The sequence below is a fragment of the Rattus norvegicus genome, chromosome 20, assembly GCF_036323735.1.
Source record: "Rattus norvegicus strain BN/NHsdMcwi chromosome 20, GRCr8, whole genome shotgun sequence".
NCBI lineage: Eukaryota > Metazoa > Chordata > Mammalia > Rodentia > Muridae > Rattus > Rattus norvegicus.
In genome coordinates this window covers 4,104,291-4,115,725 of record NC_086038.1, presented here as the reverse complement: position 1 = coordinate 4,115,725, position 11,435 = coordinate 4,104,291, and the positions used below count along the sequence as shown (strand labels likewise).

At 50.5% G+C, this 11,435-nt stretch overlaps 1 protein-coding gene across 1 annotated transcript; it reads left to right on the top strand.

Annotated features, from left to right (window-relative positions):
• The first annotated feature begins 9,798 nt into the window (after positions 1-9,798).
• Positions 9,799-11,269, top strand: Fkbpl (FKBP prolyl isomerase like). The gene is made up of 2 exons (NM_001002818.2): positions 9,799-9,911; positions 10,111-11,269. Exon 2 carries the CDS (start codon positions 10,201-10,203, stop codon positions 11,242-11,244), a length of 1,044 nt encoding a protein of 347 aa, NP_001002818.1. The 5' UTR covers positions 9,799-9,911; positions 10,111-10,200; the 3' UTR covers positions 11,245-11,269.
• The last annotated feature ends 166 nt before the right edge of the window (positions 11,270-11,435 follow it).

Sequence of the window (11,435 nt, the reverse complement as noted above, 5' to 3'; positions counted from 1 at the left end):
GAGAAGAGATATCTCATTTTCCTCATTTCTCAGTTAAGCATCTGTCCTGGTTATTTTATGTCAACTTGACACAAGGTAGAGTCATCTGAAAGGAGGGAACCTCAACTGAAGACCGGTCTCCACAGGATCCAGCCGTAGGGACTTTCTTAATTAGTGATTGATAGAGGAGGGCCCAGCCCATTGTGGGTGGAGCCATCTCTGGGCTCTTCTCTCAGGAGGCTGGGCAAGCCATGAGGAGCAAGCCAGTAAGCAGGGCACTCCACAGCCTCTGCATCAGCTCCTGCCTCCAGGCTCCTGCCGCGTTTGACTTCCTGTCCTGATTTCTCAGTGATGGGCTGTTAACCTAGCAGTGTAAGCTAAAATAAATCCTCTTCTCCCAGGTTGCTTGGTTTTGGGTTTCATCATGGCAATAGTAGCCCTAATTAGGGCAGCGTCCAAAGGTGGATGCTGTGAAGACTTCCGAGGTCTTACTCTGTCCTCTTGGCTCCGCTCCCTTTAATACAGTTTTGAAAGGAAAATTATACAGATTTAAGGTTTAAAAATATGAAATTAAAAGAGTAAGTTTCAAAATTCAGACTCAGGCCTAAACACTGTGAAAAGCAAGTCCAGGCAGCCCCGCCCTGCCGCTAGGACTAACAGACCATAAAGATAAAGAAAAGGAATGCAGGAACCAGCCCGAGTTATCAGGACTGACCCAAACCATCTGGCAGAAAGGCACCTCCCCCAGCTTACTCAGAGTCACACCTTAACCAGATGTCCTTCAAACCCTGATATGCCCCTAGCTCCTAAGATCCTGTACGCTCTAGTCAATACGTACTCCTGCTGTGCTGTAATCTCACTGCCATGTTTAAATGAGCCAATCACTTATAGCTGCGCCAGAAATTAGCCAATTGTGTGTAACCGCGCCAAACCCCCTAGCCTTCCCTATATAAACCCCTGACTTTTGAGCTTCGAGGTCAACACCTCTGTCTCCTGCGCAGGATACGTGTCGACCCGGAGATCCCCGTAATAGATCTCCGTAATAAACCTCGCCTTTGCTTATTACATCCAAAATGGTCTCTCTGTGTCTGGGGTCCTCAATTTCCCAAGACTTGAGTAAGGGTCTCTCTGCGTGGGATCTTTCAGTTTGTCTCTTGCTCAATCTCACCCTGCCTGCTAACACTTCACCCATCAGCTGAACAGGGCCAGGGAAACGCACAGTCATACTGGATGGTTTGTTTCCCATAAGTGGAACTGCCAGCCTACACTTCTCTCTTCAGTTGACCTTCCCCGTGCTGAGACCAAGATTGCACAAGGTGGCAATGCTCTTTCCAAAGAGAGCAAGAAAGCAGAGGACTTCTCTGCGGCTTCACCCAGCACTCCTGGGGGATCTGCTGCAGACACTCGATTGCTTCTGGCCTGCGGAATCCAGGCCTTCCCTCTGCCAAAGCTGGGACTTCTTAAATCATCCCTTTTGAAACGAATCAAATCGTTGGTTCCTCTGAAACCAACATCACTGGAACGCAGCCATTATCGTCCAAGCGTGCTTTCACTTGACCTCTGAAAAGAAAGGCCTCCGTAAAGTAGTTAACGTGGGCGGGGATAGTGTTAAGATGCTTGGGCTCTGGCAGGAAGGGAATTCTGGTGCGATTGGGAAAGAAATATGTGAGGTGCAACAGAGGTGCTCTGGCCCTTGTTCTCTCTAGACCAGCAGTTTGCTGCGTCTCCAGCCCTGCTGCTGTGGCAGTTACAGTTTCTCTTCCTCCCCTTCCCCACCCTCTCCCCCTCCTCCTCCCTTCTCCTGCCCTTCCCCCTCCTCCTCTTCCTCCTCCCCCTCCTCCTCCTTCCCTCCCCTCCCCTTCCTCTCCCTCCTCCTCCTCCCTTTGCTGCTGCTCCTCCTCCTCCTCCTTCCCTCCCCTCCCCTTCCTCTCCCTCCTCCTCCTCCCTTTGCTGCTGCTCCTCCTCCTCCTCCCCTCCCCTCCCCTTCCTCTCCCTCCTCCTCCTCCCTTTGCTGCTGCTCCTCCTCCTCCTCCTTCCCTCCCCTCCCCTTCCTCTCCCTCCTCCTCCTCCCTTTGCTACTCCTCCTCCTCCTCCCTTTGCTGCTGCTCCTCCTCCTCCTCCCCTCCCCTCCCCTTCCTCTCCCTCCTCCTCCTCCCTTTGCTGCTGCTGCTGCTGCTGCTCCTCCTCCTCCTCCTCCTCCCTTTGCTGCTGCTGCTCCTCCTCCTCCTCCCCTCCCCTCCCCTTCCTCTCCCTCCTCCTCCTCCCTTTGCTGCTGCTGCTGCTGCTCCTCCTCCTCCTCCCCCTCCTCCTCCTCCTCCTCCTTCCCTCCCCTCCCCTTCCTCTCCCTCCTCCTCCTCCCCCTCCTCCTCCTCCTCCTCTTCCTCCTCCTCCTCCTCCCTTTGCTGCTCCTCCTCCTCCTCCTCCCCTCCTCCTCCTCCTCCTTCCCTCCCCTCCCCTTCCTCTCCCTCCTCCTCCTCCCCCTCCTCCTCCTCCTCCTCCTCTTCCTCCTCCTCCTCCTCCCTTTGCTGCTGCTGCTGCTCCTCCTCCTCCTCCCTTTGCTGCTCCTCCTCCTCCTCCCCCTCCTCCTCTTCCTCCCCCTCCTCCTCCTTCCCTCCCCTCCCCTTCCTCTCCCTCCTCCTCCCCCTCCTCCCCCTCCTCCTCCTCCTCCTCCCTTTGCTCCTCCCCCTCCTCCTCCTCCTCCCTTTGCTGCTCCTCCTCCCCCTCCTCCTCCCCCTCCTCCTCCCCCTCCTCCTCCCCCTCCTCCTCCTCTTCCCCTCCCCTTCCTCTCCCTCCTCCTCCTCCCTTTGCTGCTGCTGCTCCTCCTCCTCCTCCTCCTCCCCCTCCTCCTCCCCCTCCTCCTCCTCCTCCCCTCCCCTTCCCACCTTTCCCTTTTGCTGACACAGGCCCATGCTTGCCTTGAATTCTAGAGCCTCAGCTTCCTGTGTTCTGGGATTGTAGTCCTGCTTCACCATGCCCAGCTCAAGCCAAGAGTTTCTGTTCCTTTTCTTTGTTTGCTTGTTAGATTTTTAATTATTCAGAATTTATATTGCCAGGCACTCTGGAGGCAGAGGCAGGTGAATCTCTATGAGTTAGAGGCCAGCCTGGTCTACTTAAGAGAGTTCCAGGTCACCTGGGATGATACAGTGAGACCCTGTTTCAAAGGAATTTTTTTTCTTATTGTGAGGGGATTATGGTGTGTGTGTGTGTGTGTGTGTGTGTGTGTGTGTGTGTGTGTGTGTGTGTATGTGTGTGTATGTATGTGTGTATGTATATGTGTGTATATATGTGTGTATGTATGTGTGTATGTATGTGTGTGTGTCTGTATGTGTCTGTGTGCGTGTGTGTGTGTTCGTATGTGTACCACACTGCAGGGGTCAGGGGACAACTTGCATGGGTCACTTCTCTCCTTCCGCCATGTGGGTCTCAGAAATCAAACTCAGACCATTCAGCTCGGGTAGGAAGCCTCTTAACTCAGCAATAATTTCACCTCCCCTAATGGACTGACTGACGTCTGTTGTTTAAAGTTCTTTATTGTCCTGTGCATGCGTGGATCCACTCATGTGCACGCCTGGCATGCATGCATGTGGAGATTATGTGGCAACTCTGTGGAGCTGGTCCTCTCCTTCCATATGTGGGTTCCAGGGATAGCACTCAGGTCCTCTGGCCGGCTACGAGAAAGCACCTTTACCTGCTAAGCCACCTCACCAGCCCTGCCATGTTTTCTCAGACCGGATCTCCGGTATCCCAGTCGGGTCTCACACAGACACAGATGACATAGCTGAGGGTGATCTTGAACTCCCGATCCTTCTGCTTCTACCTTCTGAACTCAGAGTTAGAGGCATGCCCCGTCGTGTCCCATTTATATGGTACTCGGGGTCAGACGTAGTACTTCCTGCATGGTAGGCAAGCACACTACCCACTGAACGACACTTCCCCACCCCACAGTCCTCAGGCCACCACATATCCTTTGTATAACAGGACCGAGTGAAAACCTGCACTTAGCACTGGGTTAGAAATCACACACACACACACACCCGCACTCGCGAGCTCCTGGACCTTCCCCTCCTGTTCCCTTACCCTGGTCTGTTGGTTCCTGAGATCTGTCACTACCCTGACACTGAAGGCATTTTCATCAATAGGCCTCTGTGCCCTTACATCTTCCGCTATAACAGAGTAAGCTACTGTTAGTTCCTCCGCCTGTGGCCCTAGCTCAGGGCTTAGGAAGAAGAAGGCCAGCCAATAGAAGGAGCCCGTCAGGGGCCCACCCCGCCAGAGAGACTGTTGGCAGTTGAAGATTGTTTGGGGAGGAGAGCTTAATCAATTCACTGGTGTAGTCAAGATAACCCGCTCCCACACTCCCGCTAGCAGGCTAGTGGAGGTCAGGTGAGAATTCTTACTCTGTGGCGAGAAACCCATATTAACCCAGTGGGTCACACATTGATGGATTTCGCTCGGAAGGGTTCCAGTGGGAAAGAGGGAGGCGAGGGAGGGGAAATGAAGCAAAAAACGACTAAACGTCAGATTATATGGGCATATGAGACTGGCTGGCGTGGTGGAGCGCTCAGGACTCGGAGGAAGGCTAGCCTGGTCTACATAAGTGAGTTTCCAGACTGGCTAGGGCTACAAAGTGAGACTCTGTCTCAAAATATAACTTTTAAAAGATTTATTTTATACACCTAAGTGTTTAGGCTGCACGTGCACCGTATGTGTGCCCGGTACTCTCAGAGGTCAGAGAAGAGCAGGATACCCTAGGACTGGAATTACGGAGATCGTGAGTCACCACGTGGAGGCTGGGAACCAGACCAGGTCCTCTCGCAAGAGCAGCCAGTGTGCCTAACCACTGAGCCATCTCTCCAGCCCCGGTTAAATAAAATAATATTAAACTGTTGACCAGAGCCTGGGAAATGGCTTAGGGATTAAAAAGCTGTCCAGAGCCCTGGGATTACAAAGAGGGAAAGAACATGAATGAATAATTAGCTCTGGGGTTACTCTAGGAGAAAAATGAGGTAACACACATTAGCTAATACACAAGAGCTCAGACAATAGTCCCTTAACACAATGCCTGCTGTTGCCATCCTGACTCATGGCCAGGTTTACTGTGGAGCACTTCCTATGAATTGTTCTACCACAGAAAGACTTTCTGTCACCTCGGTTTTCCTGTCAGAGAACCCTGCCGGCGAGGCGGGCATGGTTCAAAAACTTTGGGAGGAAAAGAGGAACAATTTTTGACACGAATCCCAGGAGAACCAAAAACCCACAGAAACCACCAAGACGAAACAGAAGGGGATATTTGTTTAACCTCCGGGAGGCTAGATTTTTTTGGTGTCTCGTGCAGATGCTAAACCATTAGAGCGGCAGGGCATTTAAGGGCGGCTTTGGTTCCTTGCAGTGTGGAACGCATGGTGCTTGACCGCGTGAAAACCTCCGGCTGGCTCCAGGCTTTGTGACAGGGGCAGCGGGCATGCGGCTTGGAATAGCTTGGGCAAGCTGAGACTGAGCCAGAGGTGCAGAAAGCTGGGTGGAGGGAGGTTTGGGCCAACTCTCCGCAAGGCAAAACAACAACAACGGGCAGCTTTCAAGGCTCAGCAGTCTGATTGCTTTCGCTCGCGAAGCCAGTCCAGATGGCGCTGAGCTGGAAAACACAAAGGCCCTGCCGCCCAGCCCCCCTTTTCCTGGCATCTGGAAGATTTTGAAACAAGACACCCCCGACTGGTGCGGCTCTCTGCCTCCATCCCTCATTGATAAATCCTGAGTATTTAGCAAGGATTTAAGGGTGGTACTAGTGATTGTACAGTATGTCCATCCTCTGGCACTGAGGGACGCCCCAACCCTTAGTAAGGATTACTAAGAAAGATGGGCCAGTGGTTAGGGGCTTGCTGCTTTTGCACAGGACACACGTCCCAGATGTGGTTCGGTCTTCAAGTAACTTTGATTCGTGTAGTGAGAATTCTGGAGTTTTGGTTTCTTTTAAAAAGACAGGGGCTGGAGAGGTGGCTCAGTGGTTAGAGCACTGACTGCTCTTCCGGAGGTCCTGAGTTCAAAACCCAGCAACCACATGGTGGCTCACAACCATGTGTAATAGGGTCTGATGCCCTCTTCTGGTGCGTCTGAAGACAGCCACAGTATACTTCTACATAATTACATAATATATAAATATTAAAAAAAAAAAAAAGAGGGGCTGGAGAGATGGCTCAGCGGTTAAGAGCACTGACTGCTCTTCCAGAGGTCCTGAGTTCAATTCCCAGCAACCACATGGTGGCTCACAACCATCTGCAGCACAATCTGATTCCCTCTTCTGGTGTGTCTGAAGAGAGTGACAGGGTACTCACTTATATAAAATAAATAAAATCTTTAAAAAAATAAAGAGACAGAAATATTATGAAAATGTGCCTTCATTTTAATCCCAGGCGTGGGGGTTGTGGGGCCACTCAGACTGCCCGTAGCAGCTGACTACGATTTGCCTCGTGCGCTAGCAGGGGCGTGACTTTGCCAGCTGCCGATAGTTCCTGCAATCATGAGACTTTGAGATTCTGGGAATTTTTCAGAGGGTGTATAAATGCTAGGACTGCCAAGAGGCAGTGTGGGTTGGGGAGGTTGGTTGCAATTTGCTAGTAGCTGTGGTCAGAGAAGAAATGAAAGACGTTAGATACAGGGATATCTCCCTCCCTCTCCCCTCTGTCCTTTCTCTCCTATCTAGTGATAGAAGGTGAAGCAGGGTAGGAAAAAAAAAAAGAAAGAAACTGCAGAATAGTAAAGACCCACCACGGATCTGTCCTCTTTCTTTCTTTTTTTTCTTTTCTTTCTTTTTTTTTTTTCTTTTCTATTTTTCGGAGCTGGGGACTGAACCCAGGGCCTTGCGCTTGCTAGGCAAGCGCTCTACCACTGAGCTAAATCCCCAACCCCTCTTTTTTTTTTTTTTAAGATTTATTATATTCATGTAAGTACATTGCAGCTATCTTCAGACACACCAGAAGAGGGCATCAGATCCCATCAGATGGTTGTGAGCCACCATGTGGTTGCTGGGATTTGAACTCAGGACCTTGGCAAGAGCAGTCAGTGCTCTTAACCGCTGAGCCATCTCTCCAGCCCCTCTTTTTTTTTTTTAATATTTATATATTATGTAATTATGTAGAAGTATACTGTGGCTGTCTTCAGACGCACCAGAAGAGGGCATCAGACCCTATTACACATGGTTGTGAGCCACCATGTGGTTGCTGGGTTTTGAACTCAGGACCTCCGGAAGAGCAGTCAGTGCTCTAACCACTGAGCCATCTCTCCAGCCCGGATCTGTCCTCTTTGTCATTCATGTAGCCCAGGCTAGCCTCAGACTCACTCACTATTTAGTTCCTTCCTCCACATCCTAAGTTGGGGCTATAGAAGTCATCAGACTCCAGGCCATTCTTCAGATGTCAGCACAACTGTTATTACCACAAAGAAACCCCACTCCCTGTCACAGCTCACCCTCACAGCGCAATACACTTTGGCTACCTCTGTGATTGCTTTCTGTGGTGAGGTTCTACCTCTCATGAGGGCAAACGCTCTGTCCTTCTCATCTCTGACTCCCCAGGCCTAGCATGACGCCTGGATACAACAGGTGCTCACTGGATTCCTGCTGAATGAATGGAGGAGTTACACGCGCGCGCACATACACACACACACACACACACAGGCGCACAGGTACACGCACACGCAGAGTCACTGCCTCATGCGGTCTATTAGAGCTAAAATAGACACATGGGTTTCTTTGTCCGAGGATTAGGGTGTAGACAGCTACACTTCCTACTTTCCTTGAAATCCCTCAGGGGACAGGGGAAGAGAGAGAGGATGGATTAATTTTCAGTAAGATCCCAGGGCTTTCGAGAACCACAGTAGTTAGTCGAGGTGTTGGGGATGGGGAAGTGGGCTAAAACCAAAAATAAAACTTTCGAGGGGTTGGGGATTTAGCTCAGTGGTAGAGCGTTTGCCTAGCAAGTGCAAGGCCCTGGGTTCGGTCCCCAGCTCCGAAAAAAAAGGAAAAAAAAAAAAAACTTTCGAGAGGGGTAGAAAAATGAAGGCCAGTGGCCCGGAGTGGGACAGAAACAGAGAGACGTGGGTTGGTTTTACTTCATTGTTGTTTGTTTTTCGAGACGGGATTTCTCTGTCCTGGCCATCCTGGGAGTTGATTTGTAGACCAGGCTGGCTCCAAACTCACAGAGATCTATCTGCCTCCTGATTTCTGGGATTAAAACCATGCGGGAGACACCTGGCTTGTGTTTAAATTTAAATTGCCAACCCATCTTACGGTTTTGGTGTTTTTTTGTTTTGTTTTTGTTTGTTTGTCTGTTTGTTTTTGTAATTTAGCAAGTGTTTCAAAAGCAGAAACTGTGGGTTTGGTTACCCAGAAATTACGGTTTCGGGACAATCAAGCAGAGTTACCAAAGGCAGGTTGCAGCCTTCCTTATCTCCGGGTTACGTTTTTCTGTGTAGTTGACTAGGCCCAGCAGTTTCCATTATCCTTTTTTTTTTTTTTTTTTTGGTTCTTTTTTTCGGAGCTGGGGACCGAACCCAGGGCCTTGCGCTTCCTAGGTAAGCGCTCTACCACTGAGCTAAATCCCCAGCCCCGTTTTTTTTTTTAATATTTTATTCATTTATTATATACAAGTACACTGTAGCTGTCTTCAGACACACCAGAAGAGGGCATCGGATCTCTTTACAGATGGTTGTAAGCCACCATGTGGTTGCTGGGAATTGAACTCAGGACCTCTGGAAGAGCAGTCAGTGCTCTTAACCACTGAGCCACCTCTCCAGCCCTCACCTATTCTTTTTATATTCTAATCAGTGTCAAAGCTTGTCAGTATTTCTTTCACCCTACATCATCAAAGAAGCACCGGGTGTGATCCACAGTACCACGTAAGTCAGACACAGTGGAGCATGCCCGTAGTTCCAGCATCCTCTTCTACATAGAGTTCCAGGCCAGCAAGGGATACATATGACCCTGTCGATCATACCAAGAACAACATATGCCAAAGTGAGATACTTAGATAATAAGGGGTTCTCCTTCCCGGAAGAGCTGTGCTGGCCCAGCCTGCACAGGCAGTTCCCCCAGCAAGGCTGAGTCACAAAAGGGATCTATTTACACCTTCTGTAGGGAGGAGGAGACCTGTTCTCCACCGGTCCACTCACTGGAGCATGCTATACCAGTTACACACAAAAAATATAGGACAAGCTGAGCTGGCGCCGAATGAGGTCACTGAGGGATCACACTGTCGGCCGGGCTGGAACACTGTCTAAGAATCTCAGGCTCCATCTCAGACTTTCGAAATCCAGGTCTGCAATTTAACATCTTTTCTCATGACACACATGCACCTTCAAGTTTAAAAAAGACTGCAATCTGGATCAACTGGCTCAGTTGAAGGGCAATGGTGGATGTGTGGCAAAAGTTAAGCATGAGCCAAAATGGTTGGTTTCAGCTAAGAGCTCTGAATTTAGGCATAATAACAGGGGAGGGTCTGAAGCGGCTAAAATCTCAGCCTTTAAAAAAAATAAATTTGTACTAAAGCTCGAACTCAGGGTCTTTCACATGCTTGGCAAAGCTATCTACCGCCGCTCTGTCTTCTTCAGCTCCAGTTCGCCATTTCTGGCCGTTTTACATTTTGACAAAACCAGTCAGCCAGATCTTTGTCAAGCTCGGTTGGATTTGGCTAATTCTGTTGCTTAGGTCTGGTTGCTAAGGCACGGCGCTTCGTGGTTGCTGGGGAAGTGACGTCACGAGTAGGCGGGACCAGCAGCCTCTTCGTCCTCCCGGTTGGCCGTCATGTTAGAGACCAGTCCCGAGGACTCGAGGGCTGATTGAGACGCTCAGCTGCTCCCAGGCTGCTCCTCCAGGCGCCAACACCGTACTCAATGCAAGAATTGTGACTTGGGTCATCCTGCCATGCCCCCTGGCCTCTCAGGTACTTTTTGACAAGGTCAAGTGCCCATAGTTCGGGCGACTACCCGAACCATGGGGGAATTTATAGTTCTAAACTAGATCCTGGTGGACCCTAGCTTTAGAAAGGAAAAAAAAAAATAAACTTTTAGGACTACGAGGAGTCTTAACTAGGAATTCTGGAATTTACATTATTTTGGGTTTTTTCCCCCCACCCCCCCAAGGTCTGAACTACAATTGACCCGTCGTCACTTTGCAGACTAAACTGTTCCTTCCTTTATCTCATCTACTGTGGAAGGGATCAGGAGATCCAAATGGAGACCTCACTTATCAGCCCAATGAAAGAGAACAACACCGCACAACCGCAGCAGCGGGAAGAGAACACCCAGCAAAACCTAAATGCAGCCGTTCCGATTAAGCAGCAGTCCCCAGGTCTTCTCCCTGAAGCCCTGGAGGTGGGAGTGAAACCAGATCCAGCCAGTCAAATTTTAGCGACTCAAGAGATTGAAAATCCCGTAGCTGGATTTGAAGGTGACTCTGATAAATTTCACATCTCCACCGATGAGATGGCAGAGCACCTTCAAGCTTCTGATCTTTGGTACTGCCCTGATGGGAGTTTTGTAAAGAAGATCATAGTTCATGGCCACGGCTTAGACAAACCCAAGCTAGGCTCCAAATGCCGAGTGTTGGCTTTGGGGTTTCCTTTTGGATCTGGGATGCCAGAGGGCTGGACAGAACTAACCATAGGCACAGGGCAATGGAGGGAAAAAACATGGGGGGAACTCACAGAAAAATGCCTGGAGTCGATGCGTCAAGGTGAGGAAGCCAAGATTCACCTTCCTGGATCCTCTACACCTCTTGCTAAGCTCAGACTGGATTCCTTCACCAATGGCCGGGACTCCTGGGAGTTGGAGGCTGTGGAGAAGGAGGCTCTGGCCAAAGAAGAACACAGAAGGGGCACCGAATTGTTTCGAGCTGGGAACCCTCAAGGGGCTGCCCGATGCTACGGACGGGCTCTCCGGCTGCTGCTGACGTTGCCCCCACCCGGCCCACCTGAACGAACTATTCTTCATGCCAATCTGGCAGCCTGTCAGTTGCTGCTAGGACACCCCCAGTTGGCAGCCCAGAGCTGTGACCGAGTGCTGGAGCGGGAGCCGGGCCATTTAAAGGCGTTATACCGAAGAGGGGTTGCTCAGGCTGCCCTCGGGGACTTGGATAAAGCAACTGCTGATCTCAAGAAAGTTCTAGCAGTAGATCCCAAAAACCGTGCCGCGAAAGAGGAGCTGGGGAAGGTGGTCATTCAGGGAAAGATACAGGATGCAGGGCTGGCTCGGGGGCTGCGCAAGATGTTTAGCTGATTAAAAAGTTAAATTTTAAAAGAGACAGGAACCTGTGAATTGTGTTCTGTGTTGTGGGTTTTTCAAGGGCCACTAAGGATGGGGTTTCAACTCATATCCTAGGGAGTTGGCGACGGTGTCAGTGAGTCACTTGGTGGAGGGGGTCCGGGGAAGCTTATCCACCTCTGAAGACAGGAGAGGCTATCTATTTA